This window comes from Podarcis pityusensis (assembly GCF_964106645.2).
Source record: "Podarcis pityusensis genome assembly, chromosome: 5".
NCBI classification, from domain to species: Eukaryota; Metazoa; Chordata; class Lepidosauria; order Squamata; family Lacertidae; genus Podarcis; species Podarcis pityusensis.
The window spans coordinates 54,606,005-54,628,118 of record NC_138032.1 but is presented as its reverse complement, the minus strand read 5'-3'; the positions used below and the strand labels follow the sequence as shown (position 1 = coordinate 54,628,118).

Below are 22,114 nucleotides of genomic sequence, written 5' to 3'. Positions count from 1 at the left end.
ATTGCGCTTTGTAGAGCAAGTCCAGGCTACTTCCTTTATCTCAGGAGAATTTTCAAAGTATACAACTATGAATATAGCACAGTGCATTATAGTAACTACAGGCAGAGGCACTTTCCCCTAAGGGAATGAGAGGAGAGGGGGACTGAAGAAAAAGAGACAGAGGGGAAGCAAAAAAGGATGTGAAGAATCAGGGAGTTTAGAATGAATTACAGTCTAGTTCTGTAATTAAAGACTGCACTCCAAATCCTATTTAGCATATGTGATCTTCCTTCCTCATTTACATTCCTCTGGCAAATGGGGGAAATTGACTTCTTTTTTGTTCAGATAACAATAAATACAAAGCTACGTGAAACAGGGAAAAGACAAATGAAAAGCAGGGGGTGGTATGTACATCCTGCTGGAAAATCCCAATAGTAAAAGGCCTCTTCACACTTTGTGTGTTTGCATGCCACTGCTGCATGTCTTTCTTGTAGTAATCATATAAAATGTGAACAAATGATGCTGATCCTTAAAAAAGCCTGTGCACACACATCAAGGAGATGTGACCAAGTCATGTACAGCTGCCTGCTTTGACTAGTTTATCCTGACTTCCTTGCGCTTTATGGGGAAAACTAAGGATATCTGACTAAGACCATTAGCCTTCTCCCATATCCCAAGCAACTGAGATGGGCACAGACATTCAGCGCTACCTTCTTGAGTGGCTTCTACTGATATCAGAGGTTTGCTGCTGGAATAGAGAGCTCAACAGTGAGCCCACAATTTCTGGTGCCTTATCTTTACAGCCACAGCTTGGTGGTTCTAAGCAGGAGATACTGAAATTACTGTCCTAAGACTTCGCAAGTTGGTATAAGCTTGTACAACACACAAAATACTAGTAGTGTAGTCTGCAGATGCTGTGCTGCAAGAAAATATGCAGGGACTGACTCCTTAGCCTCTATTCTGTATATCTACTAAACAAGCCAAGTAGTGAGTAGGTGGGGTCCTATGGTGGATTAAAATAGTATAATAGCTTAGAGACCATATAGTCAGTGTGGCACAAAAGGGATGGGAGGAGAACTCCAGTTCAACAGAAAAACCAGCAGCTGGCTTCATAGTGTTACCCTCAGGGGTGCAGCATGAACTCAGGTTTCTTTTAGAAGGGGTTCACAGAAGGTTTGTGCCAAATTTGTGATATATGATTTATTTAAACATATATACAGGCTGAGCAAAAGATGGAGGTTTATACCATTAACACTCCAACAGATCCAGCAGAGGGAGCTATGCCCTGTTGACCAAAATACTCTGAGAAGCCCATCCCATGCATTGTATAATTGTTACCTGTGTCCTCGGATAGAAGCTGAGGTCTTACTTCCTGTTCCTCTATGTCAAACACTGCAACTTCCGGTGGTGGTTGTGGTAGCACGGGTGCAGCCTTCACGGGAGTTGTAGATTCTGGTGTCTCAAAGGCTTCTTCAGAGTCTGAACTCCTGGACACAAACAAACAAATACAGGTGTAAAAAAAGAAAAGGGGGGAAAAGGGACATACAGGCTACTTCTTCAAAATCACCTGCACAAAACAGAACACAACAAATGATACTTGGAAAACGCAGAGAGCTCTATTTGAGGCCAGAATACCTCTGCATTTCTCAGAGATATTGAGCTTCCTTTTGCGGCATGATTTCTGGAACAGAATATCATGTTTCCAGGTTCACCCTGAAGAAATACTGACATGAAAGATGTCAAGGCGTCACAAAAGCAAACATGCACACAGGATAAAGAAAATACTGCCTGGAAAAGCCTGCCTTTTCAACATAAAGGAGGCTTCAGCCCAGGCAAACTAAAACAATGCCAATGGGACCTTTCAATGAGATGTTGGAATTTTCCTTGGCACAAGCGCAAGCAAACCTAATAAGGAAATACCCTTAAGAGAGTTGCATAAAGCTCTTTTAAATCCCGGTTCAATCTACCTTGATATGCAGCAGAGTGTGAGTTCCTACAAAACAAGAGAACACAGGCTTTGAGTAACATTGGGTGCTGCCTAGCCTTTCACATGGGGGGGGGGGGAGGCACCATTTAGGGAGATGGGGAATTCCCATTTTTCACACTAGCCTCCTTACTTCATACCACAAATGCTATCTTTATTTCCAGCTCACTCGCAGGTTGTGTACTATCAATAGCTATTCAGGCAAATTAAACAAATTCATTTCCTTAAACTGGGAGAGAGGGGCCTGATTGCACTTCCCTGGTGATACTGTAGCTAGAATCACAACAAATGTTATTAATGCATACTGCTCTTCTATAATTAAACTTAAAATATTTTCAAAAGCAGATTGATGGATCTTCCTGAATCTTGTTTCCCCTCCACCAACTCTCCTCCTGCCAAAACCTCTGTGCCCATTTCACTATCTGAAATGATACCCCATCTCCCTTCAGAATTCTTTCATTCAAGGTCTTATTTTTAATCTATGTACCCTGCTATACAGTTTATCCAGATCACACTTCCACCAAACACATTGTCCCAAACTTAGACTGTATACACACTATATGTTTAAAGCACCCCCCCCCCAAAAAAAGAACCCTGGGAATTGTTGTTTACCCCTCAAAGAACTACAACCTCCAGAAACCCTAACAAACTACAGTTCCCAGAATTCTTTGGAGGAAAAATGTACTTTGAGTGTACAGGAGGTAGGCAGCCTAATAATAATTAGTAACAATAATCCAGAAGGAATATGATGACAGCAAACAAGTGAAACACGAGGATGCAAAGTGGAGCCAACGTTATCATATGCGAGGCAACAGAAACATTGATATAATAAAGATGTGATGGATTAATGAGGATGGTGAAATACAAAGGCCTACAATAACAAAATTTAAATAAGCAGACAATCGACTGAGGATGTAGTCTTTCTAGAATTAAAGCTGAATGGATATTGTTTCCTTTAATGAACTGGAATGGGATGGGAAACACTGGAATACAAATATATATAAATGGAGATTATATATATGTATGGATATTTTTAAAAAATCCAAACAACGTAGCACACTATTGCCTTGAAAACTGCTTAGGCAAGCATTTCAGCTAGTCAAATGGCAGCTTTTCCTTCTGGCCTTTGATAAAATGAATTTAATGGTGTGACAGTTTCCTGAAAGACAGGACTAGGGCTGACTTGCCTATTTCCAGGGATTCGCTGCATGGCTTGGAGACTGTAGTCTCCGCTGCTTCTCACAGCTGTCCACATCCAACGCGTCCACTGCATGGGGGACAAAATTTGCCATGAGGTGAAAGCCATTTCCTCCTGAGGAAGCAGTCTAGAAGCCGTCCAGATAGATGCACAGTAGAGAAGATGAAGGTCTTCCCTGACTTCGCCAGACTCAAAAGGAAAGCGCGCAGATCCTTGCAAAGCAACAAATTGCTAGATTCACAAGAGAGGGTTTCTCTTAAAGTGACGAAGAGCAACTGCTGGATTTGCATTCCTATTACATTCACTTAAATCGCTTTCTCCGTACAATAAAGCCTGTGTGGGCTGCGGGTGAAAAGCCCCCAGTGTTGCTCCTGACAGCTCAAGTGGTTTGATGGACCGGATTTGCTTCTGTTATCTCTGCAGAATGCCAATGAGGTTTTAGTCTTCCTAACTACAATGGGAAACAGCATGCAGCTGCTTAGAACATACCTTTCTCTCTGGAACTTATTTGCCTATTACTACACCTGGAGGCAGCCAAATGATTTCTACTAAATACTGTTCCCCGGTTATTATTTTTCTGCCAAGCTTGTTGCAAATAAAGTTATCTCTAGCCAGGGACGGGGACACCAACATGCACAAATGCTTTTGACAGAAACACTCTAGCAGACTATTATTGCTTCCCCAAACACGTCCTTTGTCTGCAGGTTCAATCCACGTCTATGAAGCGTGCAAAGGCATCAGTTGCTGTTTTTATTGTTATTATTGCTTCTAACCTATGCCCATCCCCTGCCCCACTTCCCAATGCATTAATGCTGTGAATCAGTGTGAACAAAGAGCTTCTGCAAAAGAAAAATAAAATCCACAGGTCTTGGCAAAGAACTGTTGTGGGGACATTTCAATCTCTTGAAATATCACGGGTGAAAACTATGTTGACTCTAGCATGATTGGGGTTCACCTCGCTACCCTCCACTAAATCAGGAAAAAGAAAACATTTCTGCTGGAACAGGGGGGAAAACCCTACATTGTTGTTGCCGATAAAAATAGAGGTGTTTTTTTTTTTATAAAAAATGCAGTTTTCATTAGGGATGCTTCAAATATTAGTCTCCAGCATACATAGGCTGACCAGCTCAATATCCTGTTTCAAACACTTGCCAGTAATGTGTGGTTCAAAAATGGCACATTTATTGCACCCTTTATTTCACCAAACTACTTTGTTTAGAATTTGTTTTTAAGAGGCTGCAACATCTGAACTGTCCAGTCATTGTGCTCTTACTTGTACTGAGGACACGCCACAAAATCCAACTAACATGACTGAGATGCATTACTTATTCATTATTGGCTCCTGAAAGCTTGAGCCATTCCCTCCCTCTCCAAGAGCAGTGACAGCATGAACTCAGCAGCAGATCTATGAAGAGGCAAGGTGAAAATGTTGCCTCAGATGTCAACACTGTCCAATGGCGCACCGCTCTCCGCCAGAAATCAAACAGGCACAAGACTAAAATTCAGTTGGTGGGTAATGTGGAAGGTCACCATTTGGATTTTCATTTAGTTTACTTAAAATCAACTATGAAATACAATTCTGTTCCAAAAATAGTATCTATCTAATACATTGTGTATTTATACAGACACATGGTATGACAAATGGTCCAACTTCTTCCTAGCAGTAGCATTTTAATGCATTTATGTATTTTAAAACATGCTTATGCCATTCATCATTCATCAAAATGGTGTGCAGAATGGTTTACAAAAAGGTATGGTTGCGCTGGCAGGGGAGGGAGGAATATCACAAATAAAATTTATAGCAGATAAAAGAACAGAAATAGAACTTGAAATGTCTGAGTGAATAAAAAACATTTTCCCTGGAGTCCAAAAGAGTGGTGTTAGCCCCCAGGTGTGCCTCCTTTTGAGATGAAATTCCACAGCTATGAGGCTACAGCTGACAAACCTTTTCCCTAGAGGACAGTGCTGGAGGAACCTGGACAAGGGCATTGGCTGGTTATGGGAGAAGGTGCTTCTTTATAGGTCTGAAGTTGTTTAGGACCTTAACAGGCTAAGCACTGGCACCTAAAGGACACGTTCACTCGTGGGCAACCTTCCAGGGACCACATGGGTGGGTGGGGCCAGAAGCAAGGTGGGTGGCACCATGGATGCAACTCTCGCCTTTGTACAGTAGGTTACATTCCAAGCACACAAAAATCAGAGCCTACCCACACTGCCTTCCATCTACTCTGCCTTCCATCTACTCAAACAAAAAGTGTTATTACAGATCAATGACACATTACAGCCAGTCAAAAGCACTCGAGGTGGCCACGTAGTATTAGTTCATGGATAATCATGGCTAAACTATCTCCGTGCAGGAGCAGTTGCAGCTGGTGGACCAGTTATAGCTGCTAAGGTGCTGTGTGCCTCAGAAGCTACAAAGGACCTCAAGAGACAGAGCAGGGTCTAGCAGAACCTTCAAGTAGACGACCTGCTGTTTCAGGGCAAGGTAATCCTATCCAGATACGGAAGTCTATGGTAGAGGCACGCATGACCAGGTCAGGTAACAGATTTCACAATTGTCTGCACAGCAGACATGTTGACCAACATAAATTTATAGTGGTACCTCGGGATGCGAACGGGATCCGTTCCAGAGCCCCGTTCACATCCTGAAGCGAACGTAATAAGCGACGGCATGTCTGTGCGTGCGTGGGTCAAGTTTTGCTGCTTCTGCGCATGCTCATGATGTTAATTTGAACGTCTGTGCATGCACGAGTGGCGAAACCAAGAAGTAACACACCCCGTTACTTCCAGGTTGCCACGGAGCGCAACTCGAACACGCTCAACCCGAAGCACATTCAACCCAAGGTATGACTGTATTTGTGTTGGGTGAATTTTCAAGCAAATATCTTGTATCAGTCTCTTCTAGATTGTGCCCTAAGAATTAAGTATATGAAGAAGTCGTCCTTAATCCTTGGTCTGAAAACTATGAGGAAACATTCCTGACAAATATGGGGAAGCTGGATTAACAGTGACCAGGGTGCGTCTCAGCTTTTAAAATCCTATTCAACAGTCTTGTTTATTCATTGCTTTGAAGATCAAGAACCCATGGCACTATTAGAACCTGAGTGTCTGGAAACTGAATGGTTTAACATTAAAAGCTGATGCACAGAACAGCAGCAGAGACACAGAGGATTTTAACATTTCAGAACACCTTTGAGAGCTCCAAAGTATGAATAAAAGCTGCGAACACGCACACACAGTGTTAGTTCTTTTTTAAATAAAGGCTGACTATTTGACTCTGCCAAACTTAACTTCTGTATAGCAAGTACTCCTGTTTCGCTTGCTCTCTGCAGCTTCCTTTTTGCAATAACCCTGTATCATCTGTTAAGAACTGAAAAATTGGATCACCTCAGAAAGTTATTACTCTTTCATCCTAGATTTTCTCCAGAGAGAGATCAGGAGCAGCCCTCAGATTTGTACGCTTTCCCATGCTATAACCCCATTTACATTTCCCCTCACATGGAAAGAGATTAACACTCAACTACGAGTTCACATTCTGAACTATTGAAAATTAAACCCAGGCTTATTCCCTACCCCACCCTGGAAACAATTGGGCAGGGGGGAGGGGATAAGATCTATGTAGGTTATGTGAAGTACAGTAGTGTAGTAGTGGATAAGAGACTGAGCTATGAATCAAGAAATCCCATGTTCAGATTTTGCCTCCACCATTTATTCACTAGGCCACCTCAGACAAGCCTCACTCTTTCAGTCTCATCAGCAATATAGGAGATATCAATACTTAACCTTACAGGGTTATTGCAAGGATTACACTCAAATAACACATGTGAAGGATTTGAACACTTGGAAATGTTAAGAGGGACGCGATGGCGCTGTGGTCTAAACCACTGAGCCTCGTGGGCTTGCAGATCATAAGGGAAGCAGTTCAAATCCCTGTGGCGGGGTGAGCTCCAGTTGCTCTGTCCCAGCTCCTGCTAACATAGCAGTTTTAAAGCATATCAGTGTGAGTAGATAAATAGGTACTGCTGCGGCAGGAAGGTAAACGGCATTTCTGTGCACTCTGGCACTCGGCACAGTGTTCTGTGTGCCAGAAGCGGTTTAATCGTGCTAGCCAAATGAGCTGGAAAAGCTGTCTGCAGACAAACGCCGACTCCCTTGGCCTGAAAGCAGAGATGAGCACCACACCCCACAGTCGAATTCGACTGGACTTAACCATCCTGGCGTCCTTTACTTTTACAAATGTTAAGTATATTATATTTTAATGATTTCCCATGAGAATCTGTGTTGCTGGGAAAGTGCTTTATTTTAAAGGGCCAGAATCCTATATGTATGAGGAAATGGAAAGCAGGGAAAGTTCAGTTTATAATAGAACTGGCAGATATCTGTTCTTGTATAACAACCAAGCCACATTCCTTATGTGAAGCTCTAGCTCTGAGAAGAATCCTATCACAAGCATTTTCACTGATTTTCGGAAATTTAGAGAATATGGAGTATACTGGCATTCTGTCTAGCAAGGGAGTGTGCTTAAAGTCCCCTACACAAAGATGGATATTTTCACAGAAACTAAACTTCATCCTTTCTAAGAATGAAAATTTGCATGAAACCCTGGTCAGCTCACCCATGCTGAGTGATACAATTGCTCGGTTTGAGGCTTCTTGGTTTTTCCTCGCCGCTGTTGTACAACTAGTTGAATCCTTTAATTGCAACAGATACCTTCTTATTCAAAAGTAATAACTTGCACAGTACACATCTGCTGTGCACTCGGTCTGTGGCACACTGTAATGACTGGCACTATTCTACTGAGCACACTAATCTTTTGAAATGTGTGAGGCTGTTCATGCGGAGGCCAGACTAGATGGCCTAATTGTACAGGGCTTGGGGTTGCTGAAGTCGATACAAATTAGGTCAGTGACACAAGCAGCCAGGATGGTAGATGCTGGGGGGGGGGGAGCCTTGACAAAAAATGTTATTGAAAATGTGTAATAATAAAGTGGTTCTTAAAACAAAAAAAGTTTTAAGAATTCTCACTGCTGTGCCTTATCGTGAAGCTATATACTGAAAACCCTTTTCCCTCTAATCACATTTATTTCCTTTTAAAGTATTTGGGTCAGGAATATTAGCATGAGGACAAAGAAATTCATTCAGACATTTTAGTATCCTGTTGGGGTTATGAGGATCAAGCCAGGCAGTGTACATATGGCTTTTACAGTGTGACACAAAACACATTCCTTTAGTGTCAAAACCTTGTTTACCTTTTAGGCAAAAAAGGAAAAGGGGAAAAAAGACACCTTACTGTACAAGAATAATATGCTGAAACCCAGTCTGTGTCATGAAAATACATAGCTCCTTTACTCCAGTAATCAGCTGTATATTAATATTTTGTTCTTAAGTTAGTTTAAGACCATCATAGAAGTAAAGAGTTGGAAGGGATCACAAAGGCCATTCAATCCAACCCCCTGCAAATGCAGAAATCTTTTGCTCAATGTGGGGTTCAAACCCATGACCCTGAGATCAAGAGTCTCGTGCTCTACTGACTGAGCTATTTGCCGTACAGGAACAGGAGCACAAGGAAGCTGCCCTTTATCAGATTATTGGTTCATCTAGCTCAGTACTGTCTACAATGACTGGAGCAGACAAGGACCCATCCCCAGTTCTACCTGGAGATGCTGAGGAATGAACCTGGGACCTTCTGTTAATTTGCCCATCTAATTATTACTATTGCCATTTGTATTCTGCTCATCTTCTCAGAGAAGCAATGGATTACATTCAAATCAGGACTCCATCATGATGTGTGAAGCATGATATACATGTTTTTCAAACTGTATATCACATGCATTGGGCTGCTGAGGTATGCAAGGGCTGCCTGATCTGACCAGCTGTAGTTGTAAGTACAGTGGTACCTCAGGTTACATACGCTTCAGGTTACAGACTCCGCTATCCTAGAAATAGTGCTTCAGGTTAAGAACTTTGCTTCAGGATGAGAACAGAAATTGTGCTCTGGTGGCGCAGCAGCAGCAGGAGGCCCCATTAGCTAAAGTGGTGCTTCAGGTTAAGAACAGTTTCAGGTTAAGAACGGACCTCCGGAATGAATTAAGTACTTAACCCGAGGTACCACTGTAACTCCAGCTCAGAACACCAGGGCAGCTGCACAGCAACAGGAATGCACATCAGAGCAGAACTGCAAGAGTCAGCAATTCAGTTATGGGGAGATGTGGCAGTCCAAGTTGGACTCAAGAAAATCCATAAAACTCAGTAGCTTTGATGACTTCCCAAAATAAGTTGTGGGCATCTGAAAACCAGAATGTCAACCTGGCCCAATCTTAGCCATCATGGTGAATACGCATCCGGTTCCCTACAGGGAGAATTCTGGAATCCGAAACCCCTTGCAAGGAAAAACACGCAGACAGTGAATTATGAGTCTTAATTATGGGGTGGTATCTATTACTCATTTCTGCTGCATCTACTTTGTGTCCCCATCGTGCACCAAATTGTCCATAGCAGCTGCATCATAAAACAAGACTACAATCCAAGTCTATATTTATTGGATTCCTTTGTCAGCCATACACCAAGAAAGAGAAAAAATTTCAGTGTTCCCAACAGTACCCAAGCTCCATTAAAAGCTGGCCTTTCCTACAACTCTAGAGAGAAATAACGGACAAAAGGTAATAAATCCTGTTGTCTTATTCTCATCTGTCACTTTCAAACTTGATTCCTCCTAAAGATGCATAAATTAAAAATGGGTTCCCAGAATCCATTATAAATAATGTTCAGCCTGTGTTCATCTTTGGATGTTGCTGGTGAAGGGTAGCAATATATGCAATAATATGATAGTGGAGAAAGAATGAAATGCAGAGTTGACATTTTCAGTGACAACACCTGATTTAATGTTGCATGCAGTTCCATTCTTGTAACCCAGAAGTTCAGAGTTTTTGTGCTTTTTTTAAATGCTATTGGATTAGGCTCTCCAATTAAAAAGATGCAGGCACACAATTATTTATTTGAGAGAAACAATATATATAAATTTACCTACGCACTCTCCCAATAGTGATGCTGTATCCCTGGATAGAGCAATATTTACCCTGCGACTTCCTTTTTCACCTCATGATGAACAGAAGAGCTGACCTAAGTCTGACCTATATAAACTGATGGGTCAGTAATTTATCAGGTGCCATTTAAAGTCATGTGATTAACTCATTCCCATTCTTCTTGCTGGGAACTGCCTCACACCCACCTTTTAGCAGCCACCCTCCTTCAGAAGTCGGGGAAGTATATTCATTTCACCATTATGGCACAGGAATCCATTTGGCCAATAGGTCCTTTGGGGCATTTTTTTTGTCTTTACTATTAACTATTAATGGCCTGCTATCATACCATTGTAAGGCTTTTCAGTGACAAGATCATCTATCCTATGATTAAATCAAGTGTCGCAATGAGCCCACACTGTGAGTGGGAGACGGAACTGCAAAGCCAGCCACAATGTCTAGACAATGGTGGTAAGAAAAACAACAGCAGAGAGGTAACAAAGGAAATGCCTGAGCTTGATGGTAAAATTAAGGAGTTTTTTCAAATATTATCCATGCTCGTGCAATTCCTTTCCATTGCAAGCAAAACCATTGCTGGGTTTTGTACATTTATGCATTTCCTTGGCTGCCCTTGGCAAAATAAAACATGGCACTCATCCATGTTGGAATCCTACAGTACTTGTTATATACCTCTCGAACTGTGTCACAGCTGCCTAAAAACGGAGTTGCCGGAGTCGTCTTGCTCAAAAAGAAATTAAATTTTAGGGCAGACCTTTGGGCAATGCTTAAGGCACCTGACTCCCCAAATTAAAAAGAGAATTAGGGGTGCATCATCCAGAAGCCATGAACACAGCAAACTGCTATTTACAGGTAATAAGGTGGAACTTGTTTTAGGAGTATGAGGTATGTGTGTTTTTTTTAATGACATTGTTATGACAAAGATGGCACCAGGTGACCCATCCTCTGACGAGACACATACTTCATTCAGTGAAACACTTGCAAGCTCTTCTTAGACCCAGGCTGCAAGTCTGTTTATAGCTTGCTTTCTTACCAGTTTAATTGCTAAAAAGCAGCTGTGGTTGATCTTATCAGAGAACAATTTCATTATGGTTTAATCTGGTCAGCAGGCTTCTCTCTAGCCATGAAATACAGGCACTCTGGTATAACAGGCCTTAGTATAATTTCCCTGCTTCTTTTCTTTCCAGAGCTATAGCATTATTAGAGCTGAAGCTATTTATATCCTATTAGCAGCTTCAAAGAATTATGACATTGCATGCTGGGTAAAATGCACACCCAAGTACATTCAATAAAGTCTCCAGGTGTATTTATTCTTATTCTTTTAACTCCACTTATCTCCCTACTTTTGGATTTTCCCATTTACATTTTAGAAGCTTTCTTTTAAAGGGACATATTTATTAGACTTATCACAACAAAGCTAAATAATAAAAGGCTGTTTCCCTTCTGTTGTTTCCTATGTCTGATCAAAATAATAATCAGGCCTATCTCTGTAGTCCTGGGTTTAAAAACTGGCACCATGAAATGAAAGAAGCATGTGCTTCCATTTAGCACATAACTGCCCTTCTACTACAAGTTAATCAGTCCAAAATACCTACCACTCCCTTGGTCATATTCACAGAATTTAGAATCCACAAAGGGAAAAGGACAGAGAAAACCTCATATCATTACCACCCTTAATGCATACAATCCAAGTGGCTAAAGGGCAGTAAAGGTAAAGGTAAAGGGACCCCTGACCATTAGGTCCAGTCGCAAACAACTCTGGGGTTGCGGTGCTCATCTTGCTTTGCAGGCCAAGGGAGCCAGCGTTTGTCCGCAGTTTTTCTGGGTCATGTGGCCAGCATGACTAAGCCACTTCTGGCGCAGAAGGAACACCGAAACCAGAGCAGTGCATAGAAACGCCGTTTACCTTCCCGCTGGAGCGGTACCTATTTATCTACTTGCACTTCGTGCTTTCGAACTGCTAGGATGGCAGGAGCAGGGACTGAACAACAGGAGATCACCCCATTACGGGAATTCAAACCGCCAACCTTCCAATCGGCAAGCCCAAGCGGCACAGTGGTTTAAACCACAGCTCAGTAAGTGGCGATAAACTCTTCAGTACTGAACACATTGAATGTTTACACCGCCTCTCTCTCTCTTTTTTTTTAGACAGGAAATAATCCCACAATAATTAGCCAACCATAAGCAGCATCTTCTTTGGTTCCTCATCTGTTCTAAAAATGGGAAGCTCCTATGTTTGATAGCAAGCTTCTGCCAGAGGCTACCCATGCTTAGCTTTCATAGGCAGTCTTCCCAACCAGGAAGAGAACATAGGAAAGCAGATCCTGGCTCTTCTGCTCTTTCGATAGGCTCTTGTGTTAGGAAACATCAAATTTTCTAATGTCCAAAGTACATGAGGCATTAAAGGTGTGATCACATTTAAACATGTTTAGGGTTTTTTTTTTCGTTTTAAGCAGCTGCTGAGCAGGGGGATGATCAGGATCCGGAGCATGATGTGTAGGAAAGAGAAATGCTCTGCTTGCTCCCACCCAAAATTGTGCTATTTCCCATGGTGAGGAAGCTGCAGGGGTGGTTTTAATTGGAATTATGAAGAAGAGTTTGGATTTGATATCCCACTTTATCACTACCCTAAGGAATCTCAAAGTGGCTAACATTCTCCTTTCCCTTCCTCTCCCACAACAAACACTCTGTGAGGTGAGTGGGGCTGAGAGACTTCAAAGAAGTGTGACTGGCCCAAGGTCACCCAGCAGCTGCATGTGGAGGAGCGGAGACGCGAACCCGGTTCCCTAGATTGCAAGACTACCGCTCTTAACCACTACACCACACTGGCACAGGAGGAAAGGATTAAGCCCATGTCCCTACACATCAGTCACAATCCTGATCATGGCTCTTAAGAAAGAAAGAAAGGACAAAATTTAAAAAATAATAATAGACAAAAGAGAATGAAGACAGACACAATAACCATACACTTAACATTATGTGTAGTTTGGGTGTAACCTCCCCACTGCCATCCAAGACCATAAACTTGGTTCTTATGGCCACTTCTATGGCATCCCTGCTAGTCCCCATATACAAGCTTTATCAAAGAAAAACCCAAACTCCTCACCATTCCAATGACACTTTACCCATGTCTTCCATTCCTCAGCTGAGTATGCAGTTCTGGCAGATGTATCTGTCTGGATCTGGAAAAGCTACAGTGAATTATGTTTCTGGGAGTCAGGAGGTTGAGAGACCACATTCCGATCTCTTGTTCTTTGAGACTTGCTGGATAATGATTCTGTGTTTTCTACAGAGACCAAAAGGAAATCCTCTCTAAATTCATTTCAGAATGTGTTCCTTTTAGGAAGCATGTAACTACAGAAGGGTGTAGCTTTTATCTGTTTTTACAACTGCCTGCAAAATTGAATTATCTTTCCCTTGGAAGCAGCCAAGCAATTTGTTTATTTGAGATAAGGCTGAAGCAGGGAGCATGGCAAGAAGTCTCTTCCCCTTTTGTCCATTAATTCCCCCACCACAGTTTGCACCTGCATTGCTCCCGCAGTAAGTAGCATATCAGGTGACTATTTAACAGCTTATACTAGAAAGCAAAATGTGCAGGGCTTGCAGTTTTCCATTCTGAGGGGAAAGGGGGCTCTCCTCAAATAAATCAAGTTTTACTGAGATAGGAAGGAGAGGCCTATTTTACTGCAATGCAATTATGTTAGAAATAGCACTGGCTTCCTTGTGCTCAACAAAGCAACACAGGCGCTGGTCTCCAGAGAAGGCTTTCTATATAATTTCAGTATAAATATGCTTGCAAGACATGGAAATATCACAGCTACTCAGAAAAAAATAACAATCAAATTCTGCAATTAAACTGATGCTTCCCCATCCATAAATGATATTGGGGGTTTAAACTGGTGAACTCAAGGCCATGTTAATGTGCCGCTGAAACAATTTTTAGTAGTACTCCCCCCCCCCCAAGTACATCTGCTACAATACAACAGTACATTTCTCTCCATAGCCGGCAGTTGGAGAAATAGTACACTTGCAAGTCCAAACTCTGAAAGAGCTCCTGTATCTGTAATTGTAGCCTACAGAAGAAAGAAGTGTCTTTGACTATTGGAACGGTGCCTGGCAGTGGTGGGGATGTTGGACCCCTCAGTATTGGGGGGCTGGCCCCCTCTGCTTCAAAATACTGAGGGGGCTGAAGCCCCTTGAGCCCCATATACCCAGCACCACTGTTTTTAACTGGTCACTTTTCGCCTGCTCTTAACAGATTAATAGACATATTTTTACCCTGCTATTGCTTATTTATGTTTACTGTTGTAGTAAATGGTTACTTTTAATATATATACATATTTGTATATATATATGTATATATATTTGACATGGAAAGGTGTGACACAACTTTAACGCATAGCAATGTGAGTTACACCCTTATCATCTAAGCTACTTACTAGTGCAGATGAAAGAGTATATACAAACCAGAAGTCAACAGAATTGTTTTTCAACTGTCAGGAAAATCATTAATAACCTAAAGTAGGAAAGGCAAAAAACTGAAATGTAGGTATGTTTTAAAAATATGGCTGCTTCCCTCAGCTCTAGAAAGTATCTTGATTGCAGTTGAATGCTTCAGGAAGTGAAGGGGTGACTTTGAAATCTCACCTTTTCTTGCCACCTTCCATGCTGTTTCAGGGTCTGTAGCCTCTAGAACAGATTGGATGGTGCAGAGGAGGGGGGGTGGCAAAAAATCTTCCCCAACTGCAGACAAAGAAGGCTCCACTGGATTGAAGAGGTTTCCATGGGTGGAGGAACACAATAAGATACAACCCTACGTTTCAGTTTTTCTAGGATTTCATGCCATGCTTGCTTCTGAGAGAACGGATGCTATTTGGATTCCATGTGGCACTGCTCTTATTAAACAAACTGAGCCCTGTTTAAGAGCCATTGAGCTGAAATACTCAGCACATAAGTGGGCCATTTCGCACAAAACACTAAGCCACAGCTCAGCATTAAATGCACAAACCTCAGGCTCATATGCTGGCTCTGCCTTGTGGCTACACCAGAGGAGGACAGGTGAGTGGCAGTGTGCAAGCCTGAGACTCATGCAGATAAAGCTAAATCATGGTATAGTCCTGGCCCAATTCACATGTCATGTTAAACCCTAGTTAAAAAATAAACTACGGTGTAATGTGAACACCCAGAATGCTGCTGAAAAGTTCTTGCCCTGCTCTTTCCACACTCCTCCACCACCAGGAATAAAGGCAGATTCTGGATTGTTGTATCATCCAAACCTGGCTCCGTCTTCACACAAACCACAACTAGTAACCGAGGGTTGTTTTTGCTTATGGCTTGTGGTTTATTTGGAAATAAACCATGAGTCTATTACTAGACAACAAAAGAAGCCAGACTCTGGCTTGTTTGCCAGCAATGCAAAAGCGATGAAAGACCAGAGGGATAACTTTTCAGCTCAATCACATTGAACCATACTTTGCTTTTAACTTTGTTTTTAATATGGCATGTGCACTTGGTGAACCACTACTTTCTGCCGCTCCTGTGTGGTGTTATTTGTTGACAAAAATTCAGGCACTATTTAGATCCATATTTCAAAAGTCTGTTTGGGAAATTATTCTGAGCACTGCAGCATATGCAACGCAAAAGAGCTGCCGTGCAAATCTCCTCACGACATTTTTCATATTTCCTGTGTTTGTAAAGCTGCAACAAACAATATACATGTGATTTCTTAAAAAAAAAATCCAGATTACAATTTGATAGGGCTGTTCCAAGTTTGGTGAGTTTCCTACATTTAAATCACTTCAGTGTGGGGGAAAATAGTGTTTGCTACTATGTCCTGGTGGCATGGAAGGTTTTATTGGTATGCTGTCTTAATATATATAGTGGTACATCTAGTTGTGGACATGATCCATCCCGGGGTGTCGTTCGCACCCCAAAAAGTCCGCAACTAGAGCGGCACTTCTGTGCAAGCGTGGAGCGCAATAGAGTGCTTATGCGCATGCGCGAAGCATGCAGAACGCTTCTGCACATGCACACACGGTGAAACCTGGAAGTATACACTTCCGGGTTTGCTGCGTTCACAACCCGAAAAGTCACAACGTGAAGCAAACACAACAAGAGATATGACTGTAACATACTCCTATCTCCAGAGAGGCGTTTGTGTTTATGAATGCACATTTAGCTATATTAATAAGATCTGGTAGTTCCCTAGCAGTGGGACTACCTCAGCCATGGTTTCCTTGGTCTAGTCTAGCTGAACTAAAGTTTTATAGCTTTTTAAAATAATAATAAAAATGGTTCACACAAACCCATGTCAAACTTCTGTATATTACATTGACTAAAGACCTGCAACAAGAACAACTGACCAGCCTACAATATGGGACTCCTAATTATCTCAATTGCCGGATGTGTCTTTGTCATTAAAGCCACAGACACAATTTCATCAACAGACATTCATCTTGATGGCAGCGTGACAACAGCTGCAACAATGGACCACTGAAAAGCCATCTCTCTCTAAAATATGCAGCACATCTGCAGAAGTCTCTTAAGAGATGGGAGGAAATAACCAAGCTATATTTAGAATATACATCAGTGTCCAGAACAAGAAAATACTCACCAGGAGGATACTTAACCACTCGTTCTCCATATCTTTACAAAAATAATATTCAAGGGCCCTTGAGTCACAGCAGCATTCTGTTAAATGAACTACAACAATGAATCAGATCTCTCTCAGGATCTGCTTTCTCGAGTTTTAACCTAATGTACCTCTTAGGCCTTCTGCTTCTCAGCCTGTTCCCCAAACATGAGGATTTTGAAAGAGAAAAAGCTCGAACCTTTCACAGCAGAATGAAATATACGGTGCTAAAGTACATTGACTAATTTGCACTCCTTTGTAAGAGCTAAGAAAGGCATCTTTTACTGACAACTCTGACTTTACTTTTCCCCATACCCAAAACACTTGAAGCATTACAGGCAAGAGTGCTGAACTAAGATGGACAGCTGTCCATGGCATAATGAATGGGAGTCCTAGTTCCACCTCTGCTATCTTAATTTGCCTTGCCCAGACTCTCTTGCCACTGAGATATCTGTTCTAGAAACAAGCTGCAATCTTAGTTTTAGATATATTAATCACACATAGTTATTAGGCAACCATCTAAGCCTGCCATCAAACATTCCAATGGAGGCAAAGCCAAACTTAGGTTGTGCTTATGCCCCATTGAAATAAATGGGCCATTTCGCTGTGCCTAAGGAATGGGGAGTGGGATATTTATGGGAATCAGGACTGGGGAGGGAAAGAGACAAATTTCATCTCTTCTGATTCCAGTATCAATTGAACAAACACCCTGCACATTAAAGAAAAGCAAGAGATGTAGCTGCCCAGAAGAATGGGATGCAGTAGTGCTGGAGTAGGAGATAATAATAATAATAATAATAATAATAATAATAATAATAATAGCACTCACAAGAGCAGGTTGCATTTGTATATTCCCCCCCCCTTCTGTTGGCCACAGAAAATGGCAAGTTTTGCTCCCCCCCGCCCAATTATCCAAATTCAATTTCTCACATAAACATAGTAAATGTAACCACAGCCAGCAAGTGATGTACTCAATGATCTTCAGACTTTTGGAGGCGGGGTTTGTTTCTGCAAAGAAACAATTTTCAATTCATTTACAGATGCCTCTCCACTAGTCTGGAGTAACAAAACAATTAGCAAATGCAATAATGGCTGCTGGTTTTTTTTTACTAGAATACATGAAAGCCCAGGCAAGGGGTTTCTTTGATCCTAACTGCCCTCGAACTAAACCTCATTGTATTTACCACTAGGAGCCTTGTCAAGCTGTTACAGAAGCTTAAAACTACCCACAGGAGGGCAGCCTTTCCATTTTAGAATTTAAAAATTCATTTTAAAAATCAGAGAGAAGCTTAACAATCAAAAAGATGTGCCCTATTGTCATGGTTCCCAAGATTTCCCTTATCTTGATTTCCAAGATCATAACCCAGTAGACCCTGTATAACAGAAGTTCTCTTTTCTAACAAATTATTATTATTCACTTCTCTTATGAATTTAACCCATTAATGGATTAAAAGTTAACCCCTGTACTCCAGTAGTAAAGTGAAGGACAGGGAGAGTCTTATTATGAAAATGCAGAATCCTCATACATGGAGGCTGAAAATAGTAACTGAAGCTTAGCCAAAATGCACCTGAGTCCTATGGCACATAGTGACTTCCTTACAAACCAACAACAAGAGTTATGGCATTGAAATAATTGTATAAATCTGACTTTGGGTGAAGGATTACATGAACAACCCCTTTATCACGATGTAGCTCAACAGTGCCACCTGGAGCTTATGAGATTTTGGACCTCTACCTTTAAGCATAAACAAGCACATTCTGGCATTTGTCTTTGAATAAGCATCCAGGAGGAATTCAGCTCTTTTACACAACGGCCTGAACCAGCCAGGAATTTTGTAATGCAATGTAATGGAAGTGGAATGAGCCTCTTAGTAATTTTCTGGTTGGCCAAAGAGAACATGGACATCAGAGATGGGGCTTCTTTTGCCATTGGGCCAAACCACAACCCACCAAGGTCTGAGCTGAGATAGCTCAGTTGGCAGAGCATGGGACTCAGGCCCCACATGGGGGGCAAAAGATTCCTGCATTGCTGGGGATTGGACTAGATGACCCACATGGTCCCTTAGAACTCTGCAATTCTATGATTCCATTTCCCATAAATAAGGGAGGCTTTATTCTCAGTCTTTGCCTTCCTGGAGAAATCTGATCTTATATATATGCTGTAAGCCACCCAGAGTGGCTGGGGAAGCCCAGCCAAAAGGGCGGAGTATAAACAACAACAACAACAACAACAACAACAACAACATCCGGAGTCTGTATGTGAACAGTTGTCCATTTAAAGGAGTCATCTGCTTGGTCCAATTCTAACTTAAAGATCAAGAGTCATGAGAAAGGCAGGCAGAGGCCATTTTGCTGCCCCATCAACAATTAACACCTGGAGAGCAGACTGAACAGGCACAGAGGTCACAGTCTTCCCCACTATGTGCTCTATTTCTAATAAAATTATAGGATTATTTATAAACTGAATTTATTAGCATATGCAACCTTTATATAAGTGTCTACCTTCTTTTGTCCTTTTTTTTTTTGGTGATGCAGAAGTGGTCAGAAATGAAACTTTCCTCTTGGATAACTCTTGGCAGAGGACACTTACCCTAGGGTGAAGTTTGTTTTTCATAGGGCAATTGCCACAACAACACTTGCCAGTTATGCAGCATTCTGGGAGACAGGAGAAAACGTAATGTGCATGAATGAAAAAGGCACAGGAATCTGCATTACAACCAGGACCTCGGGAGTAGCAAGAATGAGACAACTTGATGTATCAGAGTTTTCTGTGCACAAGCTTTCATAGGGCGGTTGAATAAGGCAGCTCTTGTGTCATGCATATTGTGATTTATCTAAATGGCTAAGATAAAATACTCCAGCCCAGGATGACTCAGGAAAGCCTTTAGATCAGTGGTTCTCAACCTTTTTGGGGGTCATAGAATCCTTTGAGAATTTGATAACAGCTGAAGCCCATCCACAGACCACAGGTTAAGAGTGTTTTTAAGAACAAATGTATTTTTCTATACTACATAAATCAGATGTTGGACTACAACTCCCATCATCCCTGACCATTGACTATGCAGCTGCAGCTTGTTCAGAGTTGCAATCCAACATCTGAAGGACCATAGGTTAGCCACCCCTGACACAAAGGTGTCTTTTAGTCTAAAATCAAGACTTCAGCTTTTGTAAGAGGGCCTAAATAGATTCAAAGGTGAAGGGAAAACTTTCTTTCCCTCATGTTAAGCATCATGCTTTAGCATCACAATATAATTATGATTTGTTAAGAGATGTAAACAGTAAAAATGAGGCTGCTTTAAAATTCCCAGCACTTGTCATTATTTTCAGATATACAAGAAGCCAATTACTTATTATAAATAGCGGTACGGTGTTGTGCACTGAAGGCTCTACACAAACATTAATAAAAACAGCGGTGTTTTGACTGCTGCCCTCATATTGTTCTGGTGCTGAAGGCCTTATTCATTCAATATGGCTTCTGCTGGCAGAAGGCGTCAAATAAGTATGTGAGCCTTTCACTGTGCAGGAAGCCCTTTGATAAATACTTCTCAATGAGTTCCCAACACAACTGCTAAAATTAAGGATGAAGATGAAAAAATGTTGACCTTCATTCTGATTCTTTACACTGCTCAATAATTGGCTTATGCGAAAGGAAAGGATTTCAAAAAAAGAAGTAGTAGTAATCTGGCACATTTAAAGTTACACGGACCTTGCTGAACAGCTACAGTACTCCAGTCAGGCTGTTATCATCTTGCCTTTAGGATACAACTGCACAAACAGTATCTACCAGTACTCCCAACTCTAAAGATTCTTCCCAAGTACAATGAAAAAGAAAGGAGCTGGGTTTTTTAAATTTAAAAAATGCAATAAAGTAGGTGTTACACTTAAAATGAATTGATTGAGCTCATCTTTGGCACCAGGTGACACGGATTAAGACATTGCCCCAAAACAATGCATATGGAAGATGCACTAATTGCAGGACATACTGAGTAATCCAGGCCTATACACCTGAAACAAGAAAAGGCCCTTCTAAGAAGTTCAATTAAAAACCAGAGTCTGCTATATTTGATTAAATTTGCAGCGTTAGAAAACAGATACTTGGCGAAATGAACTGATAAATCCATACGTGTGTGTGTGTGTGTGTGTGTGCCCATCCAAACTAAAGATGACAAATCAATTTAAATCCTAGGAAGTACAAGCCTGCTTTTATATTCATGAACAAAACTCTCTATTTTACCCTTGCTGAGGAAGTTGAATATATCATTTTGAAGGAAAATCAGAAATTGTAAGGTGTTAAAAATAATAATCCACCAATGATCTAGACACATGGGATGTGAATGGGGAGAAAGCTCAGGGTGGAGGGAAGGAAAGCCCTGGAAACACAGTGAAATCAACCTACATGCTGTGCATTTTAAATAGAGGCATTTTTCACTGAAAATGGTGATGGGCTTGATTGATTATGTCTGCGGAATGTATAAGAAGCAAACAAATGGGTACACATAGCAACTGCACTGAACAATATAAAAGGACTCAAGATGCATTCCTCCTACCAAAATTCCTACATGCTACCCAAGCATTTTTAAAAATTAATTTTAAAAAAAAATCAGTGTTGAAACCCGATGAAACCTGAGCTGTGTCTTGAATCAGCCAGAATGCACAGAATTACACAAAGACTGTCAACGTAAGGCAGCCTCTTTAAACAGATCCCTATAGCTACTCGCTAACGTTTCAGTCCCTGCTGCTATACTGGAGGAAGGAAAGGTGGAAAGCAATTCCATACTTACATGGCCTCGGATGGCTCCCGAATCAGGCTACTTGTCTGTGCCTGCTGCAGAGACTGAGACCCTCCCATCCTCAGCGTGCCCTTGTGCTGGAGCTAGCAGCAAGCCGGGCCAGCTTCCTCCTTAATTCCACCAGCAAAAAGCCCAGGGAGATCGGACCGTAGAGGCTGCAATGCTGCAGTGCAGATGAAAACAGCTGCTTGCATCAGGGGCAGCAGCAGCCGACACACTTTAAACGGCAGCTTCTCTTCTCTGAACTGTTGCCAGGTTCCTTTCCTGACACCCCCAACTCCCCCCCCCGTCCCCCGCTTCTATTTTTCTTCCTCTTCGCTCAAAAGAAAATTGATTGAGAATAAATAAATGTGCCGGCTATTGTGTGATGCAACCAGCAACGTTGAGGCTAGATACTGGGCAAGTGTCTTTTAGAAAAAAAACGAGGTCTATGGCTATTCCAAATGGCTTGAGAGAGATGGGGGGGAAGAGAAAAAGAAAAATTAAGACCCT

At 41.7% G+C, this 22,114-nt stretch overlaps 1 protein-coding gene across 13 annotated transcripts in view; it reads right to left on the bottom strand.

Annotated features, from left to right (window-relative positions):
• Positions 1 to 22,114, bottom strand: part of TACC2 (transforming acidic coiled-coil containing protein 2) — a 168,364-nt gene that overhangs the window by 53,002 nt on the left and 93,248 nt on the right. For 10 of the 13 annotated variants that reach the window (XM_081005179.1, XM_081005173.1, XM_081005178.1 and 7 more), the window contains one exon: positions 1,318 to 1,466. In XM_081005179.1, the coding sequence (XP_080861305.1) occupies positions 1,318 to 1,466 (149 nt within the window). Of the gene's footprint in view, positions 1 to 1,317; positions 1,467 to 13,307; positions 13,346 to 21,613; positions 21,854 to 22,114 lie in introns of those variants that run through there. The other 3 variants (XM_081005175.1, XM_081005177.1, XM_081005176.1) reach the window with 3 other exon arrangements.